General features: G+C 39.3%; 1 protein-coding gene across 4 annotated transcripts in view; it reads left to right on the top strand.

The window, feature by feature from the left end:
- Positions 1-19,302, top strand: part of cacna1ia (calcium voltage-gated channel subunit alpha1 Ia) — a 203,092-nt gene that overhangs the window by 115,767 nt on the left and 68,023 nt on the right. For all 4 annotated transcript variants that reach the window (XM_026165258.1, XM_026165257.1, XM_026165256.1 and 1 more), the window contains exons 4-6: positions 77-210; positions 7,383-7,480; positions 13,969-14,128. In XM_026165258.1, coding sequence (XP_026021043.1) covers positions 77-210; positions 7,383-7,480; positions 13,969-14,128 — 392 coding nt within the window. The remainder of the gene's footprint in view (positions 1-76; positions 211-7,382; positions 7,481-13,968; positions 14,129-19,302) is intronic.

The following is a 19,302-nucleotide window of genomic DNA, read 5'->3' as shown; positions in this document are numbered from 1 at the left end:
AATATATAAAAGCATTAATTTTTTTCTATCTTCAGCTCATTTTCCTTTGTGTTTGTCTCCCTCCCATTGCTCATAGGCCTTTGATGCATTCATCTACATCTTCTTCGCCTTGGAGATGGTGGTAAAGATGGTGGCTCTGGGGATCTTTGGCCGTCGCTGTTACCTGGGCGACACCTGGAACAGACTGGACTTCTTCATAGTCATGGCAGGGTAAGCAAAAATTATTATGCAAGCATTCTTTCATACAGTAGGCTTCTAATACTTCTCAGACCAGTGATCTAATATTGATCACTGGTCTGAGCAGGTAACCCATATGTTGAAAGGCTCCCTGTCTATTATCCTGTCAGAAAATAAGGACAAACAGTTTAAAATATTCTTTAAAAAAAATAAAGGCATAAAATCAACCATTTTAATACTGGACTAGACAATATACAATATACCAATGATTCATAAAAAGAGGAACTCTGCATACCTGCTGCAGCAGCCAGAAGGTGTATGGATAAAGATGCTAAACTAATGTTGGGGGGGAGTAATGGCTAAATAGTACAAATAGACAGAAATCTCTATATAACTAAAGTAGATATGTGATTGTCAAAGTGATAAAAATACATGTTAAAAGAATGGCTAATAGTTAGATAAATGCTATCAGATGACATATGGCAAAATGTCATCTGATAGCATTTAGCTAACGTAAGCTAATATAAGTCCCAAAAAGTTTATTCTGTTCATCTTAATGTAGTATTTTTAGTAGGAAAAACATTTCGTCACTCATCCAAGTGACTTCCCCAAGTGGTTTCCCCAAACTTATAAATAGCTAATGTAATTGTTAGCTAAACAGTGTCTGCTGGGAAAAAAGGTAAGGTTATGTTTGACAGATGGAAATGACTAGCTAAAAGTTTTGATAGCAATTTAAATAGATCACTAAATGTACCAAACAGTGATTAAAAGAACTGAAATAGTGGGCTATAGGATAAAAGAGGGCATTTAGCCAAACATCACTTAAAGTAGTGCATGAATAAAGTAGAATATGAATATGAGAAGTGATGTTAATGAAAGTGTTGTTTAGTTCATCTGACAAGGCTTTGGGAAGATGTAAAACAAAAAATGAGAACAATGTTAAAAATCTCGAGTCTTTTTTACTTTCTGTGAATAACTTTAAAAGGTAAAAACATTATCATAAAAGATCTTGAGCGACAAAACATTAAAACCAGCAAAACCACCCCCATCAGCAATTTCTGCAGACAATTTCTGCAGAAGCAATAGATAAAATGTTATAGCGCAAGTGGCAATGACTTTTAGCACGTACAACTTTAAATCTTTAAAACCACAAGATTAGATTTGAAGCATATATAATATTTTTATAATGGGTTTTGTAGACATTAATAAGTTTTGTAGACAAAGATTAACAGCCTATTTTGTCATTTATTTTGAATGACTTTTTGGCTGACTGGCTTGCTGTTACCCAGCTTTAATTATTGCAATCTATCTCTATTACTCGGGTCTAGTCTCTACTACTATTTACTTAGAAATAATATTTGTTTTCTAAGCATCTTAAAAGAAATTAGAGGGAAGATTAATTAAATGTGACCCATATGATTTTCAGTTAATCTAGATATGTTCACATATTCTACTATGTGTATATTTAACAGCAGGATGACAAGTAAATGGCTATTATTTTGCATGGAGGTCATATAGTTTTATGCATTAATTTATGTTAAAGTTATGGAATTAGAACCAGTTTAAATTTGTGGCATGACCCTGTGTGGAACAGAGTCAGAGTCAAAATGGTATAGAAACAAATAAAACTGTGAAATAAAGCTATGGAGGCATTTTACAAATAGATGTTTTATTGCTTTACACACAAAACTGTAACAGTGGATGTGGCACAGCTCTGAGTGATTCTTGTGTTATGAAACAAGCAAAGGTCGGTGTAGAAAACCTTCAGGTAGCAGCTTTGCACTTTTACCTGCCACTGACTAAACTTGATGGCAGGCCACTGAAAAGCTTTGCTGTCCTTGATGTGTCTTTAAAAACTGCTTGGAAAACAGGATTTGACATAACACTCGGCCAGAAAAAGTCACTCTGTGGTGTGAACGAAGCGGCAAAACCACTATGCAATAACAGCCATCCAGTTTGCTCTGATTGTGCAGCCGTTTCAAATGTTTCTGTATTTTTCAGCAGCTCCAGCAGAGTGAGACATCAGCTCTTGTTAAGCTATCAGCACTTACATGTTAATTTCAAAGAATTAAAAAAAAGATAAATAATTAAATCAAAGTCATGGTATTAAGAGTCCCTGATATTCTGCCACAGACACTACAGTATCACAGACCGAGATACTGCTAGGTAAAGTATTGGGTGTTCACCAGATATTGATCAACATGTAACACTTACATGTTGGCAACAACATGCATGTCTCTGGTCATATATTCATATATTACAGGTTTAACTTGTTCTTCCAAGTATTCATCACACATGCTGTTAATGCGTGAGGAAAATACAAGGCAGATGTGCTAGATGGATGCATGTGCACAAAACCAAAGTAAACACACCTGCTCAAACACCTGCTTTAACCCAAGTGAAATGCGAGGCTCAGACATGCCAGGTGATAAAGTCCCTCTGTATGCGTGTGTGGTGTGTTTGTGTTTGTTTTGGTCCTGGGGGGTGTGCGGGGGGTGAGGAGATGTCCACATCTCGGGGATTCAACTCTATTCTGAGGGGGAAAAAATGAAGCCCTCGTACCATAAATACATAAAGCTTTTTAGTATGTAGACTTGGTTTAAAAAGTCTCCAGAAAATGAGCATAAGGAAATATAATGTCCTCCGAAGTGACGACTATGTGAAGGAGAGGGAGATGGATGGGAGGAGTGGCTGGTATAATGGCGCACAAACAACGATAAAGCTACAGACTTTCCAGGGTCGGTGCAGGGACATTCATCTTCATTTGAGCTGAATCAGTTTATCCTCAGCGGATGCTCAAACACAGCTCGCGCGAGTCTATGTGCACGTTTATGGCACAGAATTACCCACACAGATTACAGTCTGTCAGCTTATGCCTTTGCTGTGTTTAATCTGCGTGCGTGCGCCTGCCTGTGTTTGTGTATGCATTTGTGCGAACACCTCGGTCTTCGTTTGCCTCTTGGCAGCACCCATTAGATTAGCGTCTAGGCTAATTGCAGAGGGCAGTGCCAGCTTTTCTGGGCCAAATCACAGTCAACATTCTGCTATGAGCTCCATGCCTGTTACCTACGGGCAACACCTCTTTTTTGTTTCTTTTTGACTCACCTCCCTGCTCTTTCTTTCCTCTTGACATGCTCAGACGAACATCCACCCTTTGGCCCCATACACTCCTTTCTTTTGTCAAGAGTGGTTTTCCCTTTCTGTCTTTAACACCAGAAACCTCACAGGAAATAATGTTTTTTCATTTCCACTGCACTGACATTAATTTTTTTCCCACTTTGTGTGGTATCTGCAGTGACAGCATGCAAATTCCGTATCTTTGTGCCAATATCACTGAAATTCATGATTCAGCAAAGAAGTGTGACCCTTTTTATTGAAAGTCAGCTTTGACTTCTGCATCTTTTTCTAATGTACACCAAGGATGCCAACATACTGGCAACCTGTCCTGCATGACAGCTGTAACAGGTTCCAGCCCCTCCCCCGTGACTCTGAATTGGATAAGTGGAAGAAAATGAATGGACAGATGAACGGATGCCAAGGAAAAAGCTGAAAAAAATTAACAGGTCAAAGAAATCATGGAAAAATGAATGATGCTGGTCTATGGAGTATGCTAAAGAGCTGTGCCTAGTCAAGGCACTGTTTAGGTGCTCTTGTATTGTCACAATACAAACATTTCAAACTGATTTGGCTGCTCTACTCCGAATTTCACTCTTTATTTGCTCAGATTAGTTCTCCACACTCTGGACTCTCTGCTCCGTTTAACTCTAGTTCCCTGCTGCTCTTTACAGGCAGTTCACCATGTGTCCATAATCCGCTCTGCCATGGCTCAACATTCGATCCATGACCCGTTCAGCCGGCAATAATTATTCATCTTTTTTCTAACAGACAGCTAATCACTACATTAATAAAAACAGATGGCTAATGTGGCTATCGGTAATTGCTAACAGTTAAACAGCTACTGTTAATGCATTTGCTGGCTGAGTTAACACTGATAACTGTTCGATACTTCAATGTTGTTGAAGCAGGAGCTTCACTGACCTCTTTGTATTCCTCCTAAAGTGTTGTCCAGCGTCATAAATGTTAACTACTTCAGCTGTTAGTGAGGGGAGGAGCTCTGATGGCACTGTTTGCATCAATATTTTTGCAAATGTGTATTTTAATTCAGTATTAGTTTTAGTATTGATTAATACCTGAGTATCAGTTTTTGGCAACCCTAATCTTGACTGAAGCTGATGCCAATTATGATGAGACCAGTCTTGAAAACTAAAAAAGAAGGCAACTGGATGATGCACTGTGGTTCATGTGATGACTGGTATGACCAATAGTGGGTTAAAGACCCAGAATCACCTGAAGGACGTCCAAAATGAAGAACTCCCACTAAGGGTTTATTACCTGGGAGACTCTTGAAGAAGACTCTTGGATGAGAGCTGAAACATTTTCAAGCTCACAAGACTACCCTAAATTGCATGACTAAGAACCTACAAAACACATGATGAGACAGGTTTTCCTCATCCAGAAAGGATTATTAAGGAGACTCAGCTGTAAATTGTGGAAACATTTACTCTGTGTTGGCACCAACGGTGAAAAGGAAACTGCACTTCCATAGTTTATAATGGCACTTTGGTTCTCGAGGCTCCCTTTTATGGGGAAGATTGCTATGTTTCAGACAGATAGTCAATGTTTATTCCATAAGGTGTTGACATTGTGGTCTACACTTCAGGTTTCTGACCTTTGTGTTTCTGCTTATGCAAGTAAGATGTACTATGCCAAGACTCGGAGGTCATCAGTAGAGCGCACTCATCACTTTACAGCCTGTAACGTGATGAGTTACAGAGTAGGTTTGACCCTTTAGGACCTTTTCATGAAAATGAGAGACTAGGTCTAAAAAGCTTTGTCACCGTGGATGACACTATAAAGATAAATCTATTAGGATATAAATAGTAAGAAATTTGCTTAACAGCCTTTATGAGGCTCAGCTGAAATTCACAATTACATGAGACAAAAACAAGAAAGCGCTGCAGCTGTTGTTCAGTTTTCATTATTTTACGAGGAGATCATCACAGTTGAGCAGTCTCTTTTTGTGTTTCATATATAAATGATGCCAAAACGCATATTTCCCAATGCAGAACTTAAACTTTTGGGTTTTATGATTTTGGCTAATTGCTAACTTTCCTCTCAAGTCACGACATATTTGACATCTAGATTGTTTCAAGTGTTTCATCATCCTTTATGCTGAAAGTGTGCCTGATCTCTGACACTAGGCCCACACTAGGTTTCCGCTGAAGCGCTACATTTTACATTTTACACTGATATAGAAAGGCACGTTCACACACACACACACACACACACACACACACACACACACACACACACACACACACACACACACACACACACACACACACACACAGTGTGGTTACATAAAAGCATGAATGAGATGAAGGTATCGCGAGCAAAAAAGCAATAATAAAAAGGTTGCTTGCGGCAGTCCACTAATTACCCTCCCAAACACATCGGCCTGATTGATGTGCACAGGAAGAGACACTTCTATAGATAGAATGCATGCGCACACACACATACAAAGACGTACATGTCTAAAGACTCACACACATGCAAGCACATTAATGATCTTCTGTTCTCGTTTTTAATTTCTTTGTTGCTCTGTGTGTGATCAGGATGTAATTGGATCACTAACAAAGCTGCAATATCTGCACTCATCTAAGCAATTATATGTGTTTTGGGTAGGCTGTCTCTATCTAATAGTGTATCAGTCAGCCTATAACCTATTCAATCAACACATTTACATTTAGTATTTGTCCTTGAGCTAACTAAGAGCTGTGTTTTTTTAAATTTTGGCATTTTAGCCCTTTATTCAGGCTCCCAGCAGCCTCTATCAAATCCTTTTTTGCATTAAAACTGGTAGAAAAGCTAGTAGCCCCACCCCTAAAACTGTTCCGCTCTTCTCTGTGGTTTGGCATTGTGGCCTGTTTTCGACTGAGAAAATTCTCCCTTGCAATGATGGTCTCGTCCAGCTACAGTATAAGACTCAAAAACTACAAAAAACCCACAACTATAGGAGTAAGTTTAAAATAAAACACAAGTAAGCATTTCACCTAAAAGTGCAGTCCTAGTTTTTAAATATTTCACACCCATATGAATAAATTGCTAGTGGTTAGAGTTGACTCCCTGTAGGTTGTGCAGCAGTTAAACCCCTTGTACAACAAGTAATCCTACTTAAGTGTGAGCTGGGGTGCTCCTCGGCTGATGACTCTGTGCTTGTTGTTGAAGGGCAAACGGAGAGAGCTTCCCTTTGGGATCAATAAAGTTTCACATTATTGGAAATGACACGGTTCATAAGTCTATCTATGTGAGAGACAGTGAGCTTGGCTTGTTTTTTACAAAGCCAGCGGATGTGCTTTGGGTGTTATTAGCTTGTGTTGGATGCGCTGTTGTTGGTATCATGCTGTCCCGACACTGTCGTAGCCCCAGGCATATCTATTTTGTACACGCTCTTGGACAAACGCACGTAAGTATTACACAATCCACACAGTTTGTTCGCATATACATGCACCCAGTGTTATTTATTCTGTCATTTATTACACATATACTGTAAATTTCATACATTCACTTCACTCTGTGTGATTACAGTCATGTAGTAGTGTATGGCACATTCAGACGTACACAGTGCTTTCATACCGTGACCATTCTCCTATGAAAGTGGTTTGGGTTTGGGGGCACAAACAGCTTAGCCATGCTGTGGAAATGACTTGCTAACAGATGCCAGGCACTGACTGAGCCGCAACATCCTGCAGGCAACACTTAGAATAGAATGAATCCCTTTTTTCCCTGCTCTTTTCTTCTTCCCCACCTCTCTTTCATGTTATTCTCCCTTTTTGATGCTTTGTCACTTTATACCCTGCACTCCCACCCCAACTGAGCGTTTTCTCTGGAGGGTTGCACCTCCACGTGCAGTAAATTTCCCATACAGCTGAGATTCATGGAGCTAAGGGAGGGCACCGGTGAGACTAGATCAAAGAGAGACCAGTGGCTTTGAATCGCGGACAGAGATCTGTGTTGAAGCTGGGGCTATGCTAATCGGTTTTTCTCCTAGGCTGAACCAGTGACCGATCAAGGCAGTGACAGTTCATGATTAAATGATTAACTGATCTCTCTCTTCCTTTTTGCTTCTTTGTCTGTATATTCAGGATGGTAGAGTACTCGCTGGACTTGCAGAACATCAACCTGTCAGCCATTCGGACAGTGAGGGTTCTTCGGCCGCTCAAAGCCATTAACAGAGTGCCAAGTGAGATCGTCATTAACATTTTGTGTGTGTTTGTTTCTGGGCAAATTCTTTGCTGTTTAATGTTTCATGTCTCCATGTGGCCTTTGAGGTATACTTTTGCTTGTACTTTCTCTTTGTAGATCTGTATTTCTGTCAGTTCACATAGAGTCCAAATGCATCAACATGGAAATTCATGTATATGTATTACATATTTTGCTTTTTTCCTGCATTCGCATGCCACCTGTTCCCTGCGGGCATCATTAAACATTTATCGTATGCTTAATCATGCAGGCAGTTCAAACCGTGAGTCACGGCTTTATCAGATTTTACAAACCGTCCATTAATGCTGCTTCACTGATCGGCGTGTGACCATAACCCTGTTTCTCTCATCAAAAACTCAGCGCTTGGCCAAACTTTTTAACTCCAATTGATTCCTTTGTTCTGCAGCCCTGACTGACATCTCCTAATGATTGCAAGCGAGCAATTAGCCTCCCTGGGCCAATTTCAGACCAGTCCAATCACTTTGTTCCAGTACTTGAGAAAAAAAAGATATTATAGGAAATCAGTCCTTAAAGGTCATAAACATGAACTGAAGTAGTCAGGCACTTGTGTTCAGTACTCATCAAGAGAACCAGATTAATTTCTAACGTTACTGTAGTAGCTATTACTATTAGTTTTATTAGCCTATATGTTTTGAAAGTGCACTCTAAGACTGAGATCTGCGAACTGTGGAGGCCATTTGTGTGCAGTAACTTTGAGATGATTTACGCTTTATGACATGTTCTTCACTGGAAACAGATATAGTACAATCTGAGCATAAAGGGATGGGTGTAGTCAGCAATACTCAGGTAGGCTCAGTTGGTACTAAGGGTCCCAAAGTATGCCTGAAAAATATCTTCAACACCATGACATCACCATGCCTGAAGCTTTGATACAAGGCAGGATGGATCCAGGCTTTCATGTTGTTTACACCAAATTCTGACCCTATCATCCGAATGTCAAAGCACACATCGAGACTCATCAGACCAGGCAGGATTTTTCCAATCTTCTATTGTCCAGTTTTGATGAGCTCATGTGAAATGTAGCCTCCGCCTCCTGATCTTAGATGACAGGAGTGTCACCTGTTGTGGTCTTCTGCTGCTGTAGCCCAACTGCTTCAGTGTCCAATATCCTGTGTATTCACAGATGCTCTAGCTTGGTTGTAATGAATGGTTATTTGAGCTACTGTTGCCTACCTCTGACATCAACAAGGCATTTTACCCAAGAGAACTGCTGCTCACTGAATATTTTCTCTTTTCTCCTTTTTGGAACATTCTCTGCAAACCATCAAGATGACTATACGGGAAAATCCCAGTAGATCAGCAGCTTTTCAGATACTAAGACCACCCCATGTGGCATCTATATGATGTTCAAACTCACTACAATGACCTTTTTTCCCTGTTGTAATGCTCAGTTTGAACTTTGAACTTCATGCCATTACAGTTAAGAATGGACATTTCAGAGCTAGATGATAATTGTGATATAATAGCTGGGGAAGAAAGATGCAGACAGAGGATTGCTTGCATGGAAAATAGTTGATATGTGGCTTTGCAGAGCCAGCATGTCAAATATCTGTTTTGCTCTTTCTTTTTAATATATTCACTTCTCCTGTTATTTTTCATGTACCCATTTGAATTAATATTAGTTCCCCTACACGGTCTGACGGAGAAGCAATCTTACAGGTGGGGCCACAAATGAAGAACTGGCTAAGCAGAATATCTTACAACAACACTCGCAGCAGAAAGAACATGAAGATGCTCACTTTATCATGCTTCCAGCAGTATGGTTAGAAGATATATGCAGCAGACTGCATATGTTGTTCCAGGGATAAATGCACAGATTGTAACAAATATGCCTTTAAGGAGATAATTATGCACCATATCATGAATCTCTTGCTACATTGCTTTACTGAAATGCAGCAGATGAATGCATATGTAGCTATGCATGCATGCATGACCACACTCTTCATTTCTCTTGTTTCTACTTTTTCATACTTTAGTCGTCTGTGTGCTGGAAATGGATACTATTGTTATTTATCTGGTTATCAGTAAGTTGCACATAATGAGCAAGCAGTAACTTGATTCTGTCCCCTATTTGTGACCCCATTAGAGAAGAGGAAGCATGGGGATAAAGCTATTTGTTACTTGTTTTGTTGGGATCGCTACTTTGCCCACAGGTACACAGGGAGCATGAGCACATCCTGACCCCTCACACATAACAATTTGTAACAAAATGGCAGATAATAGTCCTGTGTGTGTTGCGTATGTGTGCGTAAGAATGTGTGCTTTTGTGTTAGACTTTTTTGGATGAAATTGGTGCGAGATAGAGGGAGTATCAGATCGAATGGCAGCAGAGGAAAAAAAAACAACAGATAGTATGGAAATGAAAGAGAAGAGAAGTCTCATGGTCTTGAATGAATAGCACAGGCAGGTAGCTCTGAATGTGTTTCCTCTGTGGCGCAAAGGGAGGCATCCATCTTTATTTGGGAACAGCAGGAGCTGGAAAACCTGCAGAGTCGCCATGAGGGGACAGAGATAGAGGCAGGTAGAAAAAGAGAGGGAAGGAGTAAATATATAGAGAGGCTTAGAAAAGGACTTTTTCTTTTCTCTAGTTACTTTTGTTTGTGTTCCTTCCATTCAGCATTTCTCTTTAGTTTGCATGAATATTTTTCCTTTCTTTTCTATTTGCTTTTTTTCTCTTCTTTAACGCTCACTTTTTTTAACACCCCCTCAGGCCCTGTCTTGTTCTCGTTCTTCTTCTGCCTTCCATCCATCTCTCCCTCTCATCACCCAATTAGGCCTAATGGAAGAGTGGCCTAATGACGAGGACCCAGGGGAACAAATACATTTAGACTCGCCTCCAGCCACCAGCAGAGACACATATATGCTAGCAACACTACTACTTTCCATTTAATACCAGTTGATGAGACAAATTAGCCAGGGGAGGAAAACGGATGTGCATTCAAGAAAAATTCTTTCATCTGCGCTCCTCAGACAGAAAATCCACTTTCTGTTCCTAGAAAGATTAGAGACACATCACATTAGACTTCAACTCAATGAAGCACATTGTACCAATTGGCAGCCCATGCATGATGACCAAACAAATATCAAATATAGTAGTGTGTAAAAATCCTGAGCCACCTCTCATTTCTTTATATTTTCTTTTCAAGGATCCAGACTTTCTTGGCCTTTCACAAGAGTTCTCCAGGTATTCTGAAGGTCTTTCATTGTTTTTTTGGACAGTAGCTTCATTTTTCACTCATTGGCCTATGTCTGCACGGTGTACAGTGTGTCCTTGAAAAAAAAAAGATGTGGAAGACAAAAGAAAAAGTGGCAGCCCTAAAAGCTTGTGTACTTGAGAATTAGGGAAAATCAATCCAGCAAAGTCCTGACATGGACCCGACTGATGCCCTACAGCTGATTTGGATAAGCCCCACAAGAAATGGTCTCAGTGGAAGGATGGCTGTCAAGAAGCCATTCTTAAGGAAGAAAAACAGGAAGAAAAGGCTAATGTCTGGCAAATTGCAGAAGAACTGGATTGAACATAAATGGCAACAGGACTTCTGTTGTGATGGATCTGAATTTCAATATGTACAGAGGGTGAGTGTCTGCAGAATTCTGTAAAAGATGGTGGAGGCTCTTTTTAACTACCATACAGTGCCATCTGGAAAACATCTGATTGGCAATGGCTTCATTTTCATTTATTGTCTGTTGGCCTCCTCAGAGCCTGGACCTCAACGTTATTGAAGCAGTATGGGATCATGATCACTAAGAACAGAACAGCCAACATCCAAAGAAGAGCTTTAAATGTCCTTCAAGAAACCTGGAGAACTATTTGTGAATGCTACTTACAGAAATTACAAAAAAGCTTTCTGAAGAAAGTTCAAGGCTATGTTGAAGATTAAAGGTGGTCATACCAAATATTGACTTTCAAACTCATTAGAATTGTACAAACGGTGTTTTTGCCTTATACACTGCATTTTCATGTGTATTTTCAATACATCCCTGCATCTTTTTCTTTGTTCTCTGTAATAAATCTCTAAAAAATTGTGATAATAATGATTACAACTTATGGAAATGGGGACATTTATAAAGATTTTTAAAGAGAACATTTTGTTTTCAGCACCAACATTTGTGTTTGCATCTTTTTGTGTTTGTGTCATCAGTGAGCTACAGGTGCTTGTGTCTTTGTGTAAAGCTATCGTCATCATCTCTCTCAGCTTCTCTCCTGTCATACAGTCTGTTGGCAGTTTAGATGCACTGTTGTGACACATTAACCTACTGCAGAGTTGTTATTCACGAATCCCGCTATGCCACCGAAAAACACTAATGCACCCGCCATCAGAAAAGTAGAGACATACACACAGGCAATCACGCTCGTAGTAACACCAACACACAGGCAAACCACTCTCAGGTGTCAGTGCGGGATCACTGTGATCTCATCAGTGGGTCTCACCTCTCCTTCTTGTTAGTCCAATCAGCTGTCATTATGTTCCGCTAATCACAGTCTCAATGTGTCATCACAGCAAGACAGGCCAATCCATGGGGAATGAGGTCATCATCATTCGACAGGAGACGCGCTTGTATTTCTGCAATTAGGTTTTGTCTAATCATGAATAAGATCTCGCGTAGCCTGATTACGCTGCTGTGTCACTGATATGCAACCTTTCAAGCGCTTGATCTTTCAGGAAATAGTTCGTCTCCTACAGTGGTCCAAGATTTATTTGTCTTACAAACTGACTCCTATGGAGAGGTTGTTAACTTCCAATCCAACTGGTATCTGCTACTGTTTGATATGTGTGTCCAGTGCATGTACATGGATGTACAGAAGCAGAATCTCTACTGATGCTGTGGTTATCTGACTTAAATGTCCAAATGTGTAAGAAAACAATGCTTTAAGCATCAATGTGTGGAAATTATATATATATTTATTATTGAATTACTTCCAAAGATTTGTAAAGGTATAAATATATCTGCAATGAAGTGTTTATTATACGATATATTTGTGAAACACAGACATTTAAAAACAAATACATGACAGACTCCGGTTACAAACCATGTAAAACCATGAAAAACTGCAAAAGGATCACAAAGAAAGACATGTAACATGTAATATTTTCTTTAGGACATCATTTAAGACATAGTGCCTAGAATTAAGTTCATTAGTTGCATTTACAAGTCAAAATTTAAAGTCATGTGTGAAAGGAAGTGTACCATCTTTCACTAGCTGGACCCACATCCTCGTTTTATGTTTGGCAACGTTTAAGTAGGTAAAGGTGAATGGCTTGGATGTGAATTGAGCAGCGGTTTGGGGAAGGGGAGTGGCAGCGGCTCCCGGGCCTGACAGATCCACATGTACTAAATAGAAGTGAAGGAGTTAAAGAATTGAAATGGGGAGGCAGGGTGAGGCACATAAATGAGAATGAAAAGCTTGTAGAACTGGGGGAACATATATAGATAAGAACCGGAAGGAGCGTGTTTGGAGTCGTGGTGCTGCTCCTGTAATTCTGATGTGTAATCTCCAATTAAATTATGATGTTTTGCATATAATAGCATAATAAAAATATTACTAGATCTTAACATTAGAAAAAATAAAACTTCAGATGGATGACAGTGCATGCATATTGCAACATATCATTATTTAGTTTAAAAAAAAACCATGCAGTAATTCCAAAATGCAGAAGCAGTGTGTGGAAAAACACTTACCATTAAAAGGGTAATTAAGCCAAATGCATTTGATTAACTGATCATTAGTGTGAGCAGCTCAATGAAAGTAGAAGTTTTGGCAGTTTGGTTTGGAGGATTTAGGTGTGTGAAAGCAAAGGAGGAAAGATCTGCAACGATCTTAGAGAAAAATGGTCAAATGGTCTGGCCTCAAGGTCATGCAATGCTCAGGGAATTTGCTAAAATCGTACATCTCAGGCTCTGCAGGTCACAGTTGGCATGTTAAATGTTAAAGTTCACAACAGTATAATTAAAAAAAGCCTGAACCAGTATGGCTTGCTTGGAAGGGCTGGTAGAAGAAAGCTTCTTCTCTCTAAAAAGAAATGCAGCACAGCTTAGGTTTGCAAAGCTGCATCTGTGCCGGTAACCTCAATCAGCAGAAGCAACGTTGTAAAGAACTCACACAGAAAAACTAAAATTACTTTCATGAGCTATTTAAAGATGGGATGTGCAGTTTTCACACGCTCCTTCTGGACTTTGGTTTACTTTTTGGTAACTAAAAAATGACCTGCTCTAGTATGTTATGCACAGTTATTTATCTGAGTTCGGATTTTAATAATTTTAGAACATTATTTTTATGTTGTGATATGTAAACCCTTAGAATTGACAAAGGGTATCTTTTCTTTTTCATTTCAGATGATTATCAATGCAAAGTACCATCCATACAAAGAATAGAATGCCTTTTTAACAAGTGCTGCAAGACTGTGATAATCTGTTACTGGTTAATTCTTCTCCTGCTTTACATAGGTATGCGTATCCTGGTGAACCTGCTGCTAGACACTCTACCCATGCTGGGAAATGTGCTTTTGCTGTGCTTCTTCGTCTTCTTCATCTTCGGGATCATCGGGGTGCAGCTGTGGGCGGGGCTCCTGAGAAACCGTTGCTACCCTGAGGAAAACTTCACTGTGTGAGTTAAATTGTGCATCTGCATGTGTTTACGGTTGTGTGTGTATAGTGTGAAGAAACTGGACTGTGCTTATTGACAGATATGACAGTGATTTGGCCCAGCATCAAATCGCATTGCTTTCTACTTTCAAGTGATGCTTGTGAAAAATCCATTTCACGCATACTAGCAAAATAATCCCAATTTCATGGCTTTCATACAAGATAAATGAAATTTTTAATTTACTATATACATTATCATAAATCTTTCCTACAGTCATTTTGCTTTCAAGTTAGGAAACAACTGTAACAGTAGTTGTCCCACTTTGCCGCTGAGAAGGTGATTAGGTCCCAGCTGCATGTCTCAATATTCATGACCCTGTATGACAGCATCTCCCACTGTGTCTATGGCTGTGTGAGTGACATTTACCAGTGATCAGCAGTGTTTGATTTCATTTTCTTGGTTTCCTCTTTTATGCTGGCATCAGCGTATTAGGTACACACTTCTGATGTGTGTGTTCTAAGGTATACAATATATAACCCTTTATGGCCGGTCGGAGCGGGCACACTCCGTTTTGCATAATTATTTTTAAAGCCCAGTAGAATTGCAACCACATGAACTAGCACAATAATTTTTTTGCATATGAAACCGGAGGAGTTGTACTTCCGTCTTATCCATTCAGCTTGTCCTAGGTCATGGTTTCCTTCCACATATGGCTTTGCAAAAATTGCGAAAAAAGCATTTGCAGCAACAAAAACATAATATTCCAAAAAAGACGCTTTGCCGATCTTTCCTACATTGGAATAAACGTCAGCACGATCTATCTGATGTCCACCAGTACCTGCCCGAAACCGGAAGTGACGTCACTTTCACGGAAAATGTAGTTTTTTCCTATAGGGCTGTACTGCCTCTGCTATGGTTGGGCAGTCAGCTAAACTCCTTCCCCACATCAAGACTCTGATGACACGATTCCCGGTTCACAGGTTTATTGACACAGGGAAAGGTGAAACTGTAACAAACAGTACAAGGCATAATCACTGTACTTATTCACCATGTACATATATAGCAATGAAAATATATTAACCCAGTTTTTTAATATGTCAACATGCAATGTTCATATGAATTACTTCCCTTTTTAAGTCAAATACAAACATCAAATTATGATTTTAACAAGTCTTGCTATAATGAATGCCTCCAATTTGTTTGTCGTTCCCCTTTAACTAGCTCCATAAGCGATTGCTAGCGTAAACTGCATAAGATTGGTTTTATCATTAAACTTACAGAAAAATGAACTTACTTGAAATAAAGTGGTCTATACATGCACATAAAATATAAAACAAGTCTATACATACCCACATACCAAAGGCATTGGATGTATGTGGATGCCACTGGATTTATCTGGCTAAGGCCACCATGCGGCACATGCCTTCTCCTTAATTCACAGACTTACTTCCTGTTTACCGACGACATCATGTCCTATTACAGACTACAGGTTTTAAGGTGGCACCAGAGAGTTACAATTGCATATTTAAACATTTACCAAACCCAAGAAAACAGTCTACCTTAAAAACGTTTGATATCAGAACAAGGGCATTTACAAAGATATGCTGGTGTTTTTTAAATTAATGTTTGAGTTTATGCCTTTCTGTATAGTTTCTGGGATGCTTAGAACTCAAATTACACTTTTGGAAATAGTTTATTTTGATGCACATGCTGTTTTTTTGCAAATTTGCATTTCCTGCAGTACATAAAACTTGGTGTATCTTAACAATAAAACTATGAAGACACTCAAAATAAATTTCCTGTGGTTGGAAACTATTTTGTGCAACTTTTTTGCATTTACAGTTTTGAGGGATAAGCCTCTAAAATTTCTCTAACTAGAAATGTTTCAATTTTTTATAGTTTATTGCACTTTTTTGCAATTTATGTAGTTACTATGGACTTAATGCATACATATTATTATAATTTGGGATATAATGGTTGTATTGATGTATAGCAACTTAAAATATCTCAAAAATGGTACTACAGCATCTAAAAATATAAATATAAGCTCTGGCGGACTTGGTTCAATGGTAGGTCTTAAAGGGATAAGTCATGTATACCAGATGGAGTCTCTTTGTATTGTCTCTTGTTATGATGGCACAGTATTTACCAGTGGCATGTCTCACTTGATTAACTGATCATCAACAACTGTGAACTCTATAAAAACAGAAGTTTGATAAGACAAGATTAAAGTGGAGATGTTTGGCCATAACATATACACACAGCACCATGTTTGATTAAATGATATCAATACAGACACCTCATGACATTAAGCAAGTAAAGTATTCTAGGGTCAAATATGAGGCCATCTGTCTGACAGCTAAAGCTAAATGACAGTGATCCTGAGCATAGCAGCAACCCTCTGACAGAATGGCTGAAAGAGAAAAGAATCAAGTTGTTGCACTGGACCAGTCAAACTTCAATGAATCAAAACATCGTAAAGAAAAATGGGCCTGAAAATATTCCACAACAATGTGACAGAGTGATAAAATCATAAAGAGAAAAATTACTTGGCGCTATTGCTACTCAAGGTTGTTCTACAAGCTTTAATAATGGGTTGTACATCATTTTTCACACTTGGCTTAAGTTTTGTTAAATAAGTATGTTAATGTTCATCTCATGTCGCATTTGCCTAAATTTAAGATCTGGTAAGAACTAGATCATTTTTCATTATTTCCTGATATGTAATACTTTGGAATTGGCAAAGGGTGTATTTTCTTTTACCATGGCTGTACTTGCCAGTACACACTTGACTCCCACACATTTGCTGATTATGCAACAGCAGATTTTTAGCAGTCAGAGTGTTGCTTATTTTTAAACCAAACTATTATTTTGCATATTTTTTTAGAGTGGTGTATTAACATATTATTCAGGTTGATCAGAGTGCTTGAGTGTTTAATTAGAAAGGTCTTAGTGTGTTAGCGCTTAAGGACTATTATGCTAAATAAAGGTCTGATATTAATTCTTTGAGAGGTTATAATGAAGTGGGCAGTCAAGTGCAGCATTCAGTTTACTGTTTTGCTCCTTTTCTCTTTTGATTTCAACATTTCTTTGTGATTTGTTTTGCTTTATTCATACAATCTTGGCACGTGTTTGAATTTCAGCCCATATCAGCCAGCTTACCTTCTTGATTAAATTCCATTATCTTCTGCTGTTTTTAATAACAACAATGTCATTGCCCCCAAGATTCCAAACTACAGTAGATATATTGTGCCATATGGCCACAGAGAGACAAGACAATTTTTTGCACATGCACGTTGTATAAACCTCCTCACCTGATTAGGCTTTGTCTGCCACATGTTTATGACCACAGTATCTCACAGTTGCACTTAAATGGTAAATGGCCTGTATTTATATAGCGCTTTAGTAGTCCCTAAGGACCCCAAAGCGCTTTACATATCCAGTCATCCACCCATTCACACACTGGTGATGGCAAGCTACATTGTAGCCACAGCCACCCTGGGGCGCACTGATAGAGGTGAGGCTGCCGGACACTGGCGCCACCGGGCCCTCTAACCACCACCAGTAGGCAACGGGTGAAGTGTCTTGCCCAAGGACACAACGACCGAGACTGTCCAAGCCGGGGCTCGAACCGGCAACCTTCTGATTACAAGGCGAACTCCCAACTCTTGAGCCACAATCGCCCCTTAATTCAGTTTCTGTAAACTGCCACTCTTTCCTGCTACTCTTTAGCCTTCCCGCCACCTTGTGCTCCATTGGCAGGTGTGTTCTCAGTGTGATGCTTGGTTTTCATGTGCCACGCTGTGCAAAGTCACCAGCAGGGGGTAACACACCTCATTCATGCCTCACTACTCTGACAGTGCTCTGTGTCTTTTTCTTCCTTTTCTTGCTTTCAAGTATTTATCCAGTTAGCAACACACCTATTTGAATTACTTTGACAAACTCTTTCCATTCTGTCCTCTATGTCCTCTGTTGTAAGTCCCTTTCCCCCAGTTGTGGAGTATTAACTCTACTGGTACTGTAAGCCACTGTGTCAGCGCATAAGTTAAAACTTTGTTGTGCCACCCAATCAATGCATGGTTTGTAAGCGACTCTCAGTGGGAAGGCCACTGTTTCTATTGATCACGCGTGTGCCGTGTGCACGTGTGTGTGGTTTGTGGTGGGGTTAAAAGGAGATATTCGGCCGCCATATATGTCAGTAGTATCTGTCTTGCTATTGACTGCAGGATAGAGGGCAAGGACAAGAGAATTAAAGAGGAGAGAGCAGGATGAGAGAAATGAGAGAGGATTGGGAAATAGGGGATTGTTAAAGGGAGAAGAAAGGATTATAGGAAGGGCAGAGGGAAAATACAAAAAATTGAGAAAGAAACCATAAAAACAAGAAATAAACAGCATAAAGAGCTTGTGAAGATGGAAAAGAAATCAGGAAAAATACAGCATGATTTTGAAAAGAAGGAATTTTCCATATTTCCTTATTATTAACCAATGTTTTCCACATTGTTTAACCACCCGGTGAATTTATAGAAATGCCAGTAGTATTCCTTTTAAAATAAAGCAGATAAATTACTGGCAGAAAAATGACAATGAAAGGTCGTATGGCAAGGTTTCACTCAGTGCATATAGCATGCTCTGGTTGCATGTGAGAAAACAACTGTGACTGCATTGCATGCAGTTGGTGTTTAGCTAACCTTTTCCTGTTAGAAGAGTAAAATGCGAGAAGCAAAAAGGGAAACTGAAGTGACGCATATAGACGGAGCAGCGAGTAAACGGTATAGGTCGGGAGGCAGTGAATGTGTTTGTTCAGTAATTGATCTGCTGATGGAAAGGGACTATTTTTATCCTTCTCAGACCCAGACCTTTGCATGAGCGTCCACACCCTGCCCTCAATTACTCCACAGCCAAGTCAAAACACATGCAACTGCAAAACCTGAGTGTGTTAATGCTTTTTCAACCTACCTATATTTTAAACTGGATGATTATCCGCTCTCTTTCAGGTGCATTCCCTGGTTTTCTGCTTTTAGTCATTTGATTGAAATTAACAAGTTATTTTTCCTCTTTTTTGGCACTTGTTTTTAAAATAACCACATTCATGCAAAACTGAATTGACGGCCAAGATTTTATTTAAATTAAGCCACTTGGGAAGATTTGGCATGCTTTTTCATAACAAGTATGATAAACACGTTAGGAAATGATCA

Source organism: Astatotilapia calliptera, chromosome 4, assembly GCF_900246225.1.
Source record: "Astatotilapia calliptera chromosome 4, fAstCal1.2, whole genome shotgun sequence".
NCBI classification, from domain to species: domain Eukaryota; kingdom Metazoa; phylum Chordata; class Actinopteri; order Cichliformes; family Cichlidae; genus Astatotilapia; species Astatotilapia calliptera.
This window is presented reverse-complemented; position numbering and strand designations above follow the sequence as displayed.